At 47.1% G+C, this 17453-nt stretch overlaps 2 protein-coding genes across 4 annotated transcripts; both read right to left on the bottom strand.

Moving 5' to 3' along the window:
- LOC8062858 (putative pentatricopeptide repeat-containing protein At3g25060, mitochondrial) lies at positions 1535 to 6775 on the bottom strand. Of its 3 annotated transcripts, XM_021454136.1 has the most exons (3): positions 3368 to 6775; positions 3081 to 3203; positions 1535 to 2151 (listed from the first exon to the last, which is right to left on the bottom strand). In XM_021454136.1, exon 1 carries the CDS (start codon positions 6673 to 6675, stop codon positions 4615 to 4617), a length of 2061 nt encoding a protein of 686 aa, XP_021309811.1. In that variant the 5' UTR covers positions 6676 to 6775; the 3' UTR covers positions 1535 to 2151; positions 3081 to 3203; positions 3368 to 4614. The 3 variants fall into 3 exon arrangements, with proteins under 3 accessions (XP_021309811.1, XP_021309814.1, XP_002465009.2); XM_021454139.1 differs by lacking the exon at positions 1535 to 2151 and having other exon boundaries at positions 2872 to 3199; XM_002464964.2 differs by lacking the exon at positions 1535 to 2151 and having other exon boundaries at positions 2877 to 3203.
- LOC8062857 (MLO-like protein 9) lies at positions 12208 to 17193 on the bottom strand. The gene is made up of 15 exons (XM_002464963.2): positions 16899 to 17193; positions 16649 to 16706; positions 16344 to 16543; positions 16067 to 16183; positions 15913 to 15973; positions 15640 to 15728; positions 15090 to 15164; positions 14933 to 15021; positions 14556 to 14605; positions 14300 to 14340; positions 14035 to 14208; positions 13653 to 13688; positions 13510 to 13577; positions 13365 to 13425; positions 12208 to 13184 (listed from the first exon to the last, which is right to left on the bottom strand). Exons 1-15 carry the CDS (start codon positions 17022 to 17024, stop codon positions 12711 to 12713), a joined length of 1719 nt encoding a protein of 572 aa, XP_002465008.1. The 5' UTR covers positions 17025 to 17193; the 3' UTR covers positions 12208 to 12710.

Raw genomic sequence — 17453 nt, 5'->3', positions numbered from 1 at the left:
AATCTGGGTATGATGAAGATTAGTAATATGGCCATAATGTTGGATTTGGTGAAGAGCAGGAAAAAAAATACTTGATACGCTGGGAGAAGACGATGGCACTGACAAGATGAAGCGTGTGAGTTCCAGAGTGGATGCGAAGTGGTGGAGTTGTTGCACAATTAGCTAGACCACCTGAAAACGTAATGCCACCCTCTCTCCCCCCGACAACGACGACTCGAGTATACGCTTATCTCAACAAATGGGGATTTATATAGAAAATGGGGAGATCGTCGGAGCTATGTCTGGTAATTCCCTTGGAAATGTTTGGACGTTTCGAAGACTTTATATGTAGGCATCAATCACCCAGCAGCAAATGCTGCGTAATATACCACACTAATCAGTCATTATGACTACCTGGAAACGGCCAAATAACATGAGTAGTAGACTAGTAGTGATCAAAGTCTAACTGGCCAGTTACACATGTCAATTGCTAGTGTTTAGGGTTGCTTCAAGCGGAGAGAGAGAGAGAGAGAGAGAGAGAAGAAATGGCATCATCGAATTTTCGTGCAGAATCTGTATCAAGGGCCAGCTCAATGAGCGAACAAACCTGCAGCAGAGTTTAAAAAAAGCTGTTCCCAATCATCTGCGGCAGAGGCCAAACTTGGCACTTGGCAGCAGTGCGTTGAGACGGCAGCCACTGGCACACGATCCCACATGGCCACGGGGCCGTGGCAGGTGAGGTCCGGTCGTTCGAACTCGATGGATGGGTCGGTCTTCGGAGTTGGGACGCAGCAAGCAAGCAAGCAAAGCGCCTTTGCACCACACTCACACAAGCCCCACCCGAAGCAGACGAGACGACGATGCCCACAGAGTCCAATGAAGGTTATCTAGGACCACGTACTCTCCCGTCCGCGAGATTCGTCCACATCGCCTCTGAAGCCACCTTTGCCTTCCCGATCGAGTCCTTTTCCTTTTCCCCGCAACAGGAACAGGACAACAAGGCCGCCCACGGCCACCGGCCCCCGGGGGACGCGACGCGAGGCGCCTGCCTGCCTCTCGGTCTCGCGCGCGCCGCGCAACGCCCCGGCCGGAGCGCGTCTGCTTGCCCTCGCCCGCCGTCGCTGTCCCGGCCACGGCCAGCGTCGCGTCGTGCCCACGCCCCACGCAGGCCGCGCGCGACGCGTTGGAGGTCAGACAGACGTGCACGACTTGGCGGCACCCGTGCGCGGGCCGTCAGGATTCGTGGAGGGACGGGCGGGTGGACGGGGCATGGTGCCGGTGCACCGAATGCGCGTGCAGGACGGCGGGCGACCGGTGTCGCGATCCGGGGGGTGGTGTGGCAGGCACCGCACGTCCGCACCACCGGTGGGTATTAGACAGGCTACAGGTAGGGTTTGTCATTTGTGGTGGTGGTGGAGTTGGTGCCGGAAATGACGGTGGGAGGGACTCGCTCGATAACTCAACGACCGCGACACATCCACTCTTGGTCTATACTGTTGTCCGTGTATAGTAGACTGTAGTAGAGTAGAAAAAAACGAAGCTGGTGAGAGAGAGATAGAGAATCGCAGGAACTACCACCGTACGATCCGTACCTAAAAGAGCAGCCAAGAGTCCAGAGACGAACCTCGCTGCTCCGGGCCAAGCACGGGCTGTGGTCGGATGGAAATCCCACAATCTGTGCACAAACGCGCTGAGAACAGAGCAAAAGGCTAAACCTGTCGCATAGATTTGGGCCTTGTTTAGTTCCAAATTTTTTTGCAAAATAGAAATAGTAACACTTTCGTTTGTATTTGACAAATATTGTCCAATTATGAACTAACTAGGCTTAAAAAATTTGTCTCGTCAATTCTGACCAAACTGTGCAATTAGTTTTTATTTTCATCTATATTTAATACTCCATGTATACGTCTAAATATTTGATGTGACGGGGAATCTGAAAAATTTTGTAAAATTTTTGGAACTAAACAAGGCCCTTGGAGAATGTGACGGCATCTACAATGGCTCAACGAAAAGAGGGCAACACCGACAGGATAGGGGAGTCGGGAACCAAGGACCGGGTCCGGGTGAAGACCTGCCTCCGGGCGGTGATCGCCGCATCGCAGCAACATGCCCGACGTTACTCCGGAGTCATCGTTCCTCTTGCTGAATGGAACGATACTGCAGTTCTTACCCCTGCAAAGAAATAATACACATAAGATTACTGACTTTTAGTTTAGGATATCAGAATAAGTTATAGACATGAGGCAGGGATTATTATTCATAACATTATCATTGAAATTTCTACTGACACATGGTACGTATCATATAAGCACCTTCAATAATAAAACTTAAGAACCATTTCATTAACAAAGACCACTTGAATGAAGTATGCATCTTCATTTGCTAATGACTTTAGTGTCATGGCATTAGCTAAAATAGCGCAGAACCTTTTCTTTTCTTTTCCTTTTGCACTGCTAGATAGCTCAAAATTAGAAAAAAAATGCAGGTATTTCAATGTACAACTTGAAAACATTGTACAAAAAAATGAACCTCATAGTATTCATCCAAAGATTACCCACCTGGGGGCAGGAGATTGCTGGAGTAACCACCAAGTCTACTTATATTCCATCAGCAGAACTCAAAGAAATCAGTTACAAGAAGTGAACAATGGCACCTACTCACCTAGTTTCATGAAAATTCAACAATGCACTTGATTATGTATGTAACTGAATTACTGAACACATCTTAAGGTCCATCAAATGACTGACCCATACACTTTTCTTCTGCGATTATGGGTGTGTGTGCAGTTTGCTGCTTAGCATTAAACAATCGCATGATACTCTATTACTTGTTACTGTCAAGTATTCCCAGCAAATATCTAATATTTGAAAGAGTTAAATACACAGCTATCCATGAAATTGTCATGGTGTACCACTTAGGTCCACAAACTGCTAGAATGTATTTATTATGGAGTAAGTTGTTCACAGTACATCCCAGTACATCCCCTGGACCGAAGCGGTAACCACAAAACATGCATAGACGACAGGTTGCACAAAAAATTATCCCAAGCATGATGTCCTGGGCATACATAAGCTTCTAGGGACTGAAGAACAAACTCTTACTGCTGTTAGGAATGGTACTTTTCATTGAGCTCTTGATTCTCCCTAACATGGATTGCATCTTGTGATTTTGCTCCTGTAGCACTCTTCACATCTCCTAAAGCAGCTCCATGTGCCTGCCACTGTCTAGCATGCAAGAACAATGGAAGTAAAAATGGGCCATTTGGCAATGGTGACACAAATGTAAACTACCTGTGCATACTGATGCATGTAGAAGAATAAACCAAATGATGCCCATGCAGATCAACAAATACTGTTAAGCCTGAAAATGTGGGGAGCAAAGGTTGTACCAAATAGCTCACTTGAAGCTTCATGAGCACAGGGGTCACTTTGCCAGCGGGGGTTAGCATGATCCTTCACACTATGGTTGTTTTCCTCATAATCCTGAGGCTGGAGCAGTCAAATTGCCAAAATGGAACAGCAGATGCTCTGATTTGAGGATAGCAATGGAATGTGGAATGATGGAACCCAAAGGGCAAATCCAGGCCAGATGACAACTGGGGTCTTATCAGAGAATGAGTAGGGGTCATTAGGAACTATTAGCACTATATACAGCAATTTTCCATTGGAATCCATAAAATTCGTCAGGGTCAGTTGACCCCAGTGACAAGCCATAGCTCTGACCCTGATGGAACATTTTCTTATCGTGGAGACGACATGACAAGAATCCTGGTGAAATCTTCCTTCGACCCATGGACTTGGCAGATTTCTTTTTCCCTCACAAATCAGAGTGTTTTGCTGAAAGGAAATGGCCATACCTCTATGTCTGAGTGACTGAGTTGTACAACTAGTATTAATGTGTAAGCCTAGTATGACTCTACACCCTGCTTTGAACCCGTTGTTCAACCAAATCATACAGTTGTTCATCCTTTGTCCATGTTCCAATGGATTGTAGTAACGCTGTCGAGAAAGTTCAACATGCTGAGTTGCGCGTTCCCCATGCTTTTGGTTTTGGACGTAGGCTGAGAGGCGAAAACACAGAACTGTGTGCATCTCAACTTTCGCTTCATCTGCCGTTAGTTCCAAGATGCTTAGGTTGTCATTCCAGGTCAGGAAAAATAATGCATGGTCCCGGCGATTCTCCCTGGCTGCAGAGCTATATGCTACGACTCCATTGATAAGGTAAGTGGATGCTGTAAGAAAGAAAGAGACAGACCTGGCCAACTATGTGTTTGCATCAAAATATTGTTTAAGAGGACCATTTAGTACTTCAGTTGACTGGAGGAAACTTCTTTCAGCATTTCATCTCTTTATCCTTTTGTCTACTAGTGAATCAAAGGATTGTTGAGGTCCGATTTGCATGAACATGACAACTGCTCTTCTTTTATGTTGGTTCTTTCCAGTCAACTAAACCAAAATCAGCACAAGGTTCAGAGAACTGTTTGTTTTGCATCAAAGGATGTTTGAGGCTCCCTCCCTCCCTAACACAACAGATATTCATTCTGCTGGTTCTTTGCAGTCAACTGGACCAAAAAATCAGCACTAGGAGAGCAGACTGCCCAAGCTACAGAGTGGACATGTGTGCCTCGACAGACGATCACCAGTAATCTCCACAAGAACAGGCTCCGTCTTTGAAATGGTGGAACCGCTTCGCGTCTCTAACAACAATCTCCCTATCCACAATCTTTGAGATATATTTGATGGCATCATGGCAATCACCACAGACCCTGAGGTTCTTGATGATCACGAGTCTCGTTCCAGGGCTGGTGTTCAGCAAACCAAAGGCGATGGCCAGCCTCTCACTGTGGTAGCTGAGAAGCTGCTCTTTCACGTCTTCATCCAGGTCATGGTACACAAACTCTGTTCTTGGAACATAGCCCATCTTCCTCATCTCAAAACTGAGCTTCGAGATCATTTTCAGGATCTCCTGATGCTGAGGGTGGCTCTGGTCTTCCATCACGAACGCATGACGTGTTCCATGGACCTCTATCAAGCTGTAGCCAGGCACTTTCTTGCTGCCACTATCCTTCATTAGCTTCCTGATTTCCCTGACCTTGTCCCACTTCTTTGCAGCAGCATAGAGATTTGATACCAGTGCAAGGACACCAATGTCTTCAGGTTGTGACTCAAGGATCTTTTTCGCTATGGTTTCGCCAAGCTCTAGCTTCTTGTTATTCAAGCAACCTGAAAGAAGAGCAACCCAAATTGGAATGGTCGGTTCAGTATGCATTGATGCGAGCATTTCATTGGCTTCTTCCACAAGACCAGAACGTGCTAGGAGATCAACTACACATACACAGTGCTTTTCTGTGGGTTCAATTCCAAACTCCGTAATCATGCGATCAAACCAGAATTTCCCTTCTTCCACAAGACCAGAGTGGCTCAGAGCCGACAGAAGAGAAGCAAATGTTGCATGATCAGGCTTTATTCCAGTTTCATTCAGTTCTTGGAACAGAGCAAGGGCATCATGACCACATCCATGAGTGCCACAGCATGCAATCATCGCATTCCACAAAACCAAGTCTCTTGAGGAAAGCTTATTGAAAAGCTTCCGGGCACTTTCCAGGGAGCCGCATTTGGAATACATGTCAAGGACAGCCGTACCCAAAATACATTGGAACTCAAGCCTCCTCAAGATGAAACCATGTATCGATTTCCCTAGCTTCAGGAATCCCACATCAGCGCAAGCAAGCAGTGCACTAACAAGTGCCCCTGAATCAGGCTGAAGCCCTGAAGTTGACATCTCTCTGAACAAATCAAGTGCCTCATCTGCATGGCCATTCTGCGCAAACCCAGAAATGAGCGCGTTCCATGAGACAGCATTCCTGTATGGCATCATCCTAAACACTTGGCGTGCCACATCAAAATGCCCGTTCTTGGCATACATGTCCACAAGGCTCGTGGCAATAACAACATCCATCCTCATACCATGCCGTAAGAAACGGCCATGAACAGAGGCCCCCATTCGGGTGTTCCCAGTTAATGTGCACGCTTGTATGACCCCAACCATGACTACCTCATCCTCTGCCACGCCATGCTCCCTCATCCTACTGTACATCCCAAGCGCCTCCACCGGTCTCCCAGCGCTCACGAACCCAGCAACCATCGTACTCCACGCGACGTGGTCCTTCCTCGGCATTCCATCGAACACCCTGATGGCGTCTCCCATGGCGCCGCATCTCGAGTAGACGTGGAGCAGCGCCGAGCAGACGAACACGTCGCGACCGTATCCGGCCGCGAACGCGCGGACCCTGACGGCCTCAGCGGCGTCGAGGTCCCCGAGGCGCGCGCACGCGGTGAGCGCGAGCGTGAAGGTGGTGCTGTCGGGCCGCGCGGAGGAAGGGAGCGCGCGAAAGACGCGGAGCGCGGCGCCGGGGGAGCCGGCGCGGGAGCGCGCGGCGAGGAGCGCGTTCCAGGCGGGTATGCAGGAGCGGGAGGAGGGGGAGGCGGCGAGTGTGGACTCGGCAGCGTCGAGCGCGCCGACGCGGGCGTATGCGGCGGCGAGCGAGGGGAAGAGGTTCTGGGAGGAGGAAACGACGAGGAGCGCGTGTAGGCGGGTGAGCGCCGCGACCGTGGTGGGAGAGGAGGAGGAGGAGGAGGAGAGGACGCGGCGGAGGCGGCGATGGTCGGCGAGGAAGGCGGGAAGCTGCATTCGCATTTGGAGCGGCAAGCGGCAAGGGAAGGATGGATCTCCGGCCAGGAACAGCCATTTGGGGCGTGTTTGCGAGGGTGAACGGGGGCGGCCAGGCCTGCCCCCAAGGCCCTGGCCTGGTTTAGCCTGTCCAAACGGCTGCAAGCAGTCTTGTTTGTGCATTTGCACAAAACCGGTCTGGTCGTGATGAGTCTGTGTTTGTGAACCAGAACTCAGCCTGGCTTAACAACCAACTACCTCAACTACCACAATGAGATTGTGTTTGTGCACCAGGTCACAGCCAGGCCCATAATTACAACAGTCAAGGAAATGCATGTTCCACACATCATTGTGCCCTACTAGAACATCATATTTGGTCCTCAGTTACAACATCATCTGGCAGTGAAATTCATGCAAGTTCAGCAGATAGTAGTCATTGAACAGCAGGAGGACCTACTTATTGGCAGGACAAGTGCAGGAAGATTTAGATACATACAATAGCATGGCAAGGCAAAGCACAAATAGAGATATAGCAATAGGAAGGAAGATGTTCATCCTAGCAACAACTTTCTTGGGCTCATTGATGCATTGTTGATTTTGAAACACTTTGGTTTCCATGGCATCTTCATCACAGCCCATGAACTCCAAGAAAGAGGCTACTGCCTCTTCCTTTGTTGAAAACCCCTGGTAGCAGTTCTTCTTAAAACTAGCAACCTGGGCATTGCACTCTGTCCAGTTTTTGTAGACTCCAGGCTTGTAGCCTTTGTATACAACATACCAAGTCATGTTCCTTCAAAAAAAGCCAAATATCGACTTAGCCTCAGTCATAAACCACAAATTTGAAACAGCTATGAGTGCGGCATCGAAGAACTCCAGTTTGGTTTGAGCCAAATGGAAGTTCTTCCATGCCGCAACCATATGGTGCTTCATAAGTAACCAATTTGACATCATAGGCAACAAAATAACTAGGCAAAAGGGGCCTCAGATCGTAATATTTGAGCACAATCATCCCGGGTGGCAATTATCTTGATCTTAAAGAACTTTTTCATGATTACCATGGGGCCATGAGACACTCCATCCTCAGCCATCAGGTGGTAAGTGGAACTCCTGTTGCATTGGGGATGGATGTATCTCATGGCCTGATGATACCCATGAATGAATGAACCCTACAACCAGCAGCAAATATAGATGTTTAGCCACCTCAGATTGTTAAGAATTATGGCAGCCATGGCATCTGGAGGACCATAAACTTCTTGCCATCATCTTGAGTCATGGACCCAATTGTTGCAAAGTAAAGTTTATGGTTCCTTCAGATGTGATGAATGACACAACAAAAATAAGATAGTCAGCTCGTAGATTTGTCATCATAGGCCAAAAAGGAAACCAAAGCATCAGAAACCAAATTAGCCAGCACATGCATAAGTAGGGAGAAGATAGTGCAGAAAAAGTACATGCATGAAATAAGAAGCAGCCAACAGAGGTTGCTCAAAGTATGTTACAATAAGTTGTTCTGCCCAACATGGTATAGGGCCCAAATTGTTAGCCACCCTCCTAGCTAATCCTTAGCAAAAGGTCAGCAGTCAGTCCTACAACCTGCCTGCACAAAAGATCTACAGAAGCCATCTCCAAGATGGAGTCAAAAGAAGAGGAGAGTGGGTTAGGGAGGTGGAGGAACTATACATCTCAACAGTCAACCCCCTTGCTGGACAAGCATGAACTGGAACTACATGAAGTAGTTTTTGGCAAGGAAGTTCCTTAGCCAAATGGTCCTATGCCCATCACTCATGTTCACAAACCCCCTGCCTTGTGCCTTATTGTCCAGCAAGAAGGTGTAAGCAACCATCAGGGCATCCTCAGTGTAACCCTCCATCTCCATGACAGCTAGGTACAAGCTACCATCTACATGGGCAGGTCCAGTCTCCCTCAGAGCATTAGCCACATTGTTGACTGCATCAGACATGTTTGTCAACATTAGGATCTCTTCCTCACTGAAATTCCCTCTCTTCCTCTTGCCACCCACAACTGTGGATGGCACCTCTGTGGCCTTGCTACCTTCATTAATCTCTGTCTGTGTGGTGGTATAGGTCATTGCAGGGCCCTCAGCTTTGGCAGCTACACTATCAGTTAGGTTTTGACCTAGGGCTTCACCAGATCCTACTGCAAACCTGCCTGTGGCCATGTTGCCCCCAAATATAGCTTCCATCTCAGTGTAGAATCTAATAGGGCAGTTCAGGAACTCAGCATCTTTAGGATGGTCCTGAACAATTAGTTGGAAAAGAAATAGTTACAGTGGAGATAATGAATACAAGTAAGGTAAGGAGGGAATTATAGGATGTCAAAAGTGACTACCTTGCAGTGGCCAAGGTAGTGATCCTCATCAAGCATGATAGCATTGGCATCACTGTCCCATAAAGCCCCACTAAGGTCCTTTAGCCTAGCCACCCTAGCCCATTTTTGCCTCCATTTCCTCAGGTGGTTATACACCTGAGTTGGGCTGACCACCTCACCACAGTATTCCTTAAGGGCTTTGGCCACATGGTTCACATCCTTATCCTTGAAGACCTTGTCAGGCCTGCTACCATCCCCTACTAGTTGAGCCATTCTCCTAAGCACAAAACCTGAGGTGTTGTTGTTCCACCTCATAGCTCTAGCACCCCCTGAAGCATGAGGAACAGCATCAGTAGGTAGTGCAGCATCTAATGCAACACCACCTGCAGTACCTCCTACAACAGCAGCAGCAGACCCAGTCCTAATCATCTCATCAAGCACATCAACAGCTCCAACAAAACCACCCTCAACACCAACAACAACTTCAGGCACAGAAGTCATCCTAGCTGTGTTGTCCATGTCAGAATCAGGAATAAGAACCGAAGCAAAAGTACCATGTTAAACATTGCATAAGGACAACTGTACAAAAATGTTATTAAGTAGCATGTGAAACAAGAAACACACAAAAAAAATTGGTCTCAGCCAGGTCCAGCAATAAATCAAAGTTTCATAGTACAAACAAGAGTTCCATGACAGGGCTACTCAGCATAGCATCACACCCTTGAGGTTCCCCTCCCTTCCCACATAGCATTGCAGATTGCATCCCTCTTTTGAGCCATGACAACTGAATCTTGTTCTTGGCTAACACTATCTACTGGATTAGGAAGGCTCCCTGTGAACCCTTCCTCAACAGGGACATGTTCATCAATACCAAAGCCAATGATCCAGTTGTGGAGGATGGCACAAGCTAACACAAGCTTGACTTGTGTCTTGTACTTGTGGAACGGTTTGTTGTCTAGGATACGGAACCTGTTCTTCAGTGCACCTATGGCCCTCTCCACAGTGACTCTAAGTGATGAATGCCTAAGGTTGAAAAGTTCCTTGGCATTGGTGGGTCGATTCCTGCTGCCAAACTCACTCAAATGGTACCTCACCCCCCTGTAGGGGGGTAGGAAACCAGTGCGGCATGCATAACCAGCATCGACCAAATAATATTTACCTACAATGGCACATCTACTGTGAGGCAATGTGATATTTTTTAGGTGTTCAATGTCAGGAATGTGATTGTGCAATTACCTTCAGGTACAGTGAACCCATCAGCCCTCTGAATGGCATCAGCCAGAATCAGAGCATCATGGGCAGAACCCTCCCAACCAGCTAGTACATAAGTGAACTTGAGCCCAAAGTCAACAGCAACCATGACATTTTGAGTGGGTTCCTTTTTTCTACCCCTGAAAGCTTGCTGCATGTGCCTAGGCACCCTTGCCAGCACATGGGTGCCATCAGTGGCACCAAGACAATCCTAAAACCAGACAAGTGAGTGATACAAAATAGAGTATGAACAGCTAATGAACCCTAGGTAAACAATTACCTTTAGGTATGGATTCCACCTATGACTTCCCAATACCTTAGGGTGAGTGCTGGAGCTAGGTGCCTTGATGATTTCACTCCTAAGCTCTCCAACAGCATACAGAACCTGATGAAAGTGCTTGTGTACTGTTTGAATGGATCTCCTAAAGGAACTGTGAACTACTCTAAACCTTTGATTATGGCCAACAACATGGAGGAACATGGCAACCTGCTCCTCTACAGAGACCCCTTCTCTATCATTGACTAGCTGTCTCTCTCTAAAAATTGTGCATAAAGCAAAGAAAGGTGCTCTCCTCATTCTAAGCATGGAAATGCACTCGACATCAGTGGAGTGGTAAATGAGGCTCAATGTCCTCTGTCTGTGTTGTTCATTTTGTTCTCTGATAATAGGTGCCAAGGGGTCACAGAAAGTTTCAGGTTCAGGTTGTTTCCTCTTCAGCCTGCTACTAACAACTGAAACCATCACTACTGTCAAGGCAGCAGCCTGCCTACACAACATGTCACGGCTCATAGAGGGATCCATCTACATGCATACAAAAAAAAGATATCCATTCAGCTAAAGAAGCCCTGCCAGACATCAACATGTTTGCACAATGAATCATTTCAACACGAAAGCACGGCTGCATCATACAAGTGATGCCTCCCTGTGCTACAAATGGACAACATCATCGACCAAAACTAAAAAAAGATAACATTTTTCACATCCTCCTAACGTTGCGGAAGTAAAACATGTACGAAATCACAAACATTGTCGCATCATCTTAACCGGGCACAACAAAAACAAGTATTACAACACAAATGAACCAAAGAGTACAAGCAATCGTAAACAACTTGCATTTGCACCGAACCCTAACAAAGGTATAACAAGATTGTGGTTCAATTTCACCTTGGGCTCGGGGTCGTAACCACGTAGGCGAAGAGGAAGTAGATCTCGATGTAGGGGAAGCAGATTCGACTGGAGACGGCGTGAAGAGAAGGAAGAGGCCACCACCACCGCGGAGTCCCGACAACGGCAGCTGCGCCCCGACGTTGTACCAAAGGGGAACGGAGAGAAGACCACGGGAGGACTACACCGTCGGCACGCAGCAGTGCTCACCGCCGCCGGTATCTCACGAGGGAAGAGGGAGCCGAATCGACGAAGAGAGGAAGGAGGAGTTAGGGTTCAGGGGAGCAATACTTATAGGCGAACGATTTCGCCGGGGTGGAAAGCGCGCGCGGAGGTTTCACCTTCCCGCGCGAGGCCGCCTCGGCCACCCTCGCGCCCGCCAATCGCCCCCAAATCCGCCCGCCGCGCGCCGTCACCAGCCGAGCTCCAGAGAAACGAACCCTAGCGGCGTTTCTCTGAGGCCAGGCGGAGGCGCCCCTTTTAGCTCTGCGAGGCCGGGCTGCGGCTTGGGCCAACTGCACAAACAAGGGGGATTGCAGCCCGAGGGCGCAGCCGGCCTGCTGGGCCACCCTCGCAAACACGCCCTTGGAGACTGAAGAGTGGTGCGACCCGAATTGGGCTGGATATCACGCAGATTAGGCCCAGTAGGGAAACCATTTGGCCCAAACAGCCAAAGCCCAAAGGTCAGATGTACAAACAGAGTGACGAACTGACGACTGAAAAGAATCAGCTCAAGTTGCTGTCCAATGTTAGCATCAGTGAACAGTGAGCCTCATTACTGGTACAATAATTTCATGCCAAGGTTCGTGTTCCACTGGATGATTAGCAGCAGCAGTATCACCTTAGCTTCTTATTCAGCTCCTCTGCCTATCAGTATCATTGCTCAGTTTGAAGGTACAGGCGTGCAGTGCAGCAAAAGTGCCCTCTAAGTGAAGGCTCCACCGATTTCACTCGGCTTTACTGTCCCGTGCAATCACTTAGCGTCCAAGAAAATTAGCCCGAAAAAGAAACATTCCCACTCAACACTCATCAATCCAGACATCACTTACAGGCACCTATACTAAGAATCTGGATTACGATCATCTAAAAATCGACTAGAAAACACTATCTCTCATGTAGGTTAGCTTCGACTACTAGTCTACTATACTATTATTATTACTCCATTTCAAACTAATAAATCCTTTTGGCTTTTCTAAATTCATAACCTTTGCTACATAGACGTAGCACAGAAAAACCAAAAGCACTTATACTTTGAAACTACTATTGAATTATCCCTATATATAAGACAGTCTTAGTTCTAAGCAGGCCGGTGTTCACTTCACTTGTCCGGCACATGGCGAGGGGGAAGCAGCCTTGGAAACGAGAAGCTGTCTTGCAGGACGTCGCGTGGCGCCACCGCCGCCACCGTCTCTACGACGTCCACGCGCACCTCCGCGCGCTCGGTGTCGAGGCTCCGCTGCTTCGCCGGCGGTATCAGGTGCCTCGTCTGCGACGACGACAGCGGCTCGGTGTCGTCCGTGTCGCTGTAGTCCGAGTCCGACAGCGGGCTCCTCGCGCCGCCGACGTGCGCGATGGTCTTGTACCGGTGGAGGTGCCGGACCGGCACGTCGTGCAGCCGCTGCCACTCGCCCGCCTCCCTCGCCGGTGTTGCTGTGTCCGTGCTAGGGGTCTCGGAGGAGTCGTGAGATGAACCCTTGTTGTGGTGCTTCTTCTTCACCACGGCCTTGTGCCATTTCTTCAGGGCCTTTGCTGTCTGCTCGTCGAAAATTGTTCTCTTCATTTGTGAACCCATCTGGAAAACAAACCAATTCCATGTTTTTAGTCTTCCAAAACCCAATCGCATTTGACAACGCAAGTACTAGCTCAGAGAGTTTGGCAGCTCGTCTGAGTTCTGAATGCTACTATGGAGTGAACTAACTCAGTTATCTGCCTTCTGACGAAAACATCTGTAAGAATGTGAACGTGTGTTCACCTGAGACACAAGGGCATAGAGTGGAAGGGTGATATAGCTGCACATAAATTGGACGATAGCTCTGTGAAAACAAAGAACGAAGATGGTTAATAAGAGGTAGAGATTTCTGAACAATAATAAAACGGCAAAAGCAACTGAAACTGACCCAAGGCAGACTCTTGCAATGATAAGCTCAAAGTTGTCATGGAAGCAGGACCTCAGGCCAAATTCGTACTGCACAGATGTTTGTCATCAGCAGACTACAATAGTGCCACAGAAAATGTTTCCAAATCTCGAAAGCAATCTTACCCAAATCCAAAAGAAATATGTAATTTCAAATGCATTCTGCAAAAGCAAATTAAAGAACAGCTGTCAGATAAAATCAACTATGTTCAGCAGCCTTGAGACCTCATTTTTGTTTGTCCAGGTGCATATAGAAGATGCAGGCAATGATTATATGCCCAGCAAAATATTATCTGTGTATCTCATTATGTTTTTTTCTGGAAACTATTTGTGTTCGAGTTTAGTTTATACTGTTACTGTCCAGATGTTAATCGTTTGTAATAATCATCATCTGATAAATGCCCACAACTCAAGGTTGAAAGTTCCATGCATAAGTTAGTATGGATACTTTACGTTCAAGATAGCATGCTTTTTGCTAATTAAGGCACCTTTCTGGGCCTTTACTGACCTGAAATGATGCGAAATGGATGAGGTGGAGAACCAAACGAGGCTTCCCGAACCAGAAATGATCATCACTCAGTTTTACCACTGGCATGCCTTGAATAACTGTATGCCTCTCTGTAATTTCAATAGCCATCATAGCAATTATAGCCTGCAGCTTTGTTCCAACTGCTAGAATCACCTACATAGAGGAAAGCACTGTTAGCACTTAGCACCAACCAAACAAAACCTTTACCAAAAAGGGATATGAAACAAACACTATAAACACTTACTACAAGGGGAATTGTAGAGAACCAGAATAAGTTGTGCCATCCTGGACAAAGCAAAATCCAAACCAAAATAAATTAGTACCATTTCTGCAAAGCACCCCTGTGCCCTAGAAACTGTATCCTGCCAAATCACGCATAAGCGATAATAAGCTCTAATTTCTGTGTGATCTGATAGTTCAGTTTGACAGGAGAATGCTCATAACAGTTTTCTGGATCGAAGATGATGGTCGGGAAATAGGATTAAGATTATATAACTCACCATGAACATTGAAGAGCATGACAGCCAAAGCAGAAGCCCATAACGGTGGACTGATAAATTAATTGATGATACAAATGGGTAAATAATTATTAGGAAGATGAAACAAGAAATAATAACGAAATAGGCAGAACATTACTTGAGTAAAGAAACTAAGTGTTATAACCGCATATTCATTTTTCAAAAACAAAACTGAATATTCAAATCGTAATTTTATCAAAGAACATGAATAAAGAAACTATACTGATCAAATTCTTGGACAGAAGCATATTTGTGATTAGTATACTCATCTATCGAGTAAGACACTTAGAAATGCCTGGAGTTTTCTAATTTCGACAGTTTGCATTAAAAAGGTATTGTAAATTGTCAACATTTCTTACCTAATGCCAACAACTGTCTTAAAATCATCCTCCAAGGACCTTTTAATGTACTTTCGAAAATTGAACCTAGTCCCCGGAGATAAATGAGCCTATAAAATGATTTTTCAGCAACCTAAACTGACAGCAGGAGGTTACTCGTGAATCAGAAATTACTTACAGAAATGAATCCATGTCGTAAAGTAAGGTAGTCTGTCCTCCGAACAGATCGGAAGAACTGCCTAAAGAAGCTCACCTACAGTTTGATATCAAGTGTAAGCATACTACAATGGGCCTTGAAGTCGGTAGGTTCATTTCCATGTGCACAGAACATCATTAGAAGAAGCATTAAAGTTTAGTTCGGTCACTTTTTCACTGGTCGATAATCATTCTATTACTAAACTTTTGCTGTACAATTCTGGAGACGTTTTGGGTCCCTAACTCCCTTGTTCAGTAATTTATACATGAAATAAACAATACGATATTTAGTACATCTACAAAAAGTATTGTGTGTGTTTTTGAAGGTCGACCGGGGGAGGGGGGCATAATCCCCACCTGATTTGTTATTTCTTGGCCCAAAACGGACCGCTAGATTGTTTTACATGTTTGAATTTTGTAGAAGACACCACTCAGATGGTGTGTGTTAAGTGTTAACTGAGAAGAAAGTACTACGTAGTCTACAAAACTTAGTGTAGCCACAGAAAGGACAAAGGAGCGATAAAATGACTTACAAAATAGAGAGTGATTGTGCTTTTGCTCCAACAGCTTGCATGTTGCCTCACAAAAGATGTTTGGTGCGTGAGCCTGAACTTTGAGGGGTCTGCATAATAAGTTAAATGTATGACATAAAGTTGCAAATTAGTGAACAAACCAAAACAGCTTGATAGTAAACAAATAAATATCAAATCAACTATGCATACTTAATGATTTTTGCAACTGTTTGCTATATATTTTTACATAAAAACATACTTAAAAAAGTAGCCAATCAAAATGGTATACAGTACCATTTAAATAATTATACTCAGGGGAGCAAGTTTCCTTTTCCCACACCTTCCATATACGAGTCTGCAAAGAAACATCCAGAATTAATGCAAGCTTGCAACCTTCGATGATTGCTTTGGGAAAAGAAAACCAGCACAAAGTGAGGACCAACCGTACCTTTGCTCTACCCAGGGACATTGTGAAGAAACTGAAGGTAACATGGAAGACGGCCAAGAAGAAGACGAAAATGTGCAGCTGATGCATGCCGTCGGCTGAAACAAGCGACACCATGCCCTGCCACCGCCATTCGGATTAGCACAGATGAACAGCACAATCTAGAATCGCCTGGCGTCCCTCCTAAGATGAAGCCAAATCCAGACAGCAGGACGATGGACATACATCTGGGCATCCAAGGTTTCAAATAAGACAAAATCATGCCACCTTAGTGACTCACTTTGGGGCAGGAAAAAAGGTTGGTGGGATCTTCAGACAGGTGCCGTCGGCCATGGTCCTCGGGCTCCTCCGCCTCCGAGTGGCCGGACTGACGGCGGCAGGGCAGCATGGTGTTGGCGGCTCCCTCCGGGATGCAGATGTGCGCTATGTACCTCCCCGTCACGGTCAGCAGCAGCGATATGAACCCCAGAGTCATCAGCTCTGTGCACACGGAACGGAACTCGAAAACGCGTCAAATTCGACTTCGCCTACGGACGACAGCAGCAGTGACTGAAGGTTAGAAAAGAATGCAGTTCAATCTCTTACCGGATTTAACCTTCTCCAGAGCGTCGAACAGCGCTATCTTCCGCTTCTTGTTGAGCAACTGGGGCAGAGCAACAGCACCCGCAGGAGAGAACAAATCAGAAATAAAAACACGCAGCAGAGGATCATTTCGAAGGCTCAATACAGAGCCAGACCAAACGAATCAATAAAGGAAAACAACGAGAGCGTCGTGGGAGAGATGGATTGATGGGGGGAAAGCCGGGAAGGGGATGGTTCGGGCCGGCGGCGAAACCTGGCCGAGGTGGTGGAGGAGGCCCTCGAGGAGGATGGATGCCGCGACGATGACAGCGCAGACGGCGGCCACGGCCCACGTCGGCGTCTGGTCCAGCGCCCTCGTGCCGTCCCCGTCGCCGCCCATTTCCTCTCGGCGCTCGCCGCAGCGGCGTTAATGGCCTCTGCCGTGCCGCCGCGAAGGAGGGAGCGGAGAGTGGAGGCTGGGGAGAGTGCGTTAAATGGGGTGGAGGTGGAGCAGATGAGACGATTGCTTGGCGGTGCCGCCGCGTGCTTGCGCAGAACCAGGTGTAGGTGCGCGTCTATTTTAAATAGAGCAGCTGTCCAGCTGAGTTCAAATGGCAAGGACCAAGGAGCAGTAGTAGTAGGCTTTCCTCCGACACAGGAAAAAAAAAAGGAGAGAGAACCGTGTTCTGCGGCGGCTGATTTTCGGGTTTAGTCCTCGGCATTTTATATTGCTTCAAACTGGTCCCTGAATTGTTTTTTTTTTAATTAATCAGGGACCCTCACCAGTAGAGTACATTACCATCATAAACACTTTCTAAGAAAATGGAGA

Source organism: Sorghum bicolor, chromosome 1 (assembly GCF_000003195.3).
Source record: "Sorghum bicolor cultivar BTx623 chromosome 1, Sorghum_bicolor_NCBIv3, whole genome shotgun sequence".
NCBI lineage: Eukaryota > Viridiplantae > Streptophyta > Magnoliopsida > Poales > Poaceae > Sorghum > Sorghum bicolor.
This window is presented reverse-complemented; position numbering and strand designations above follow the sequence as displayed.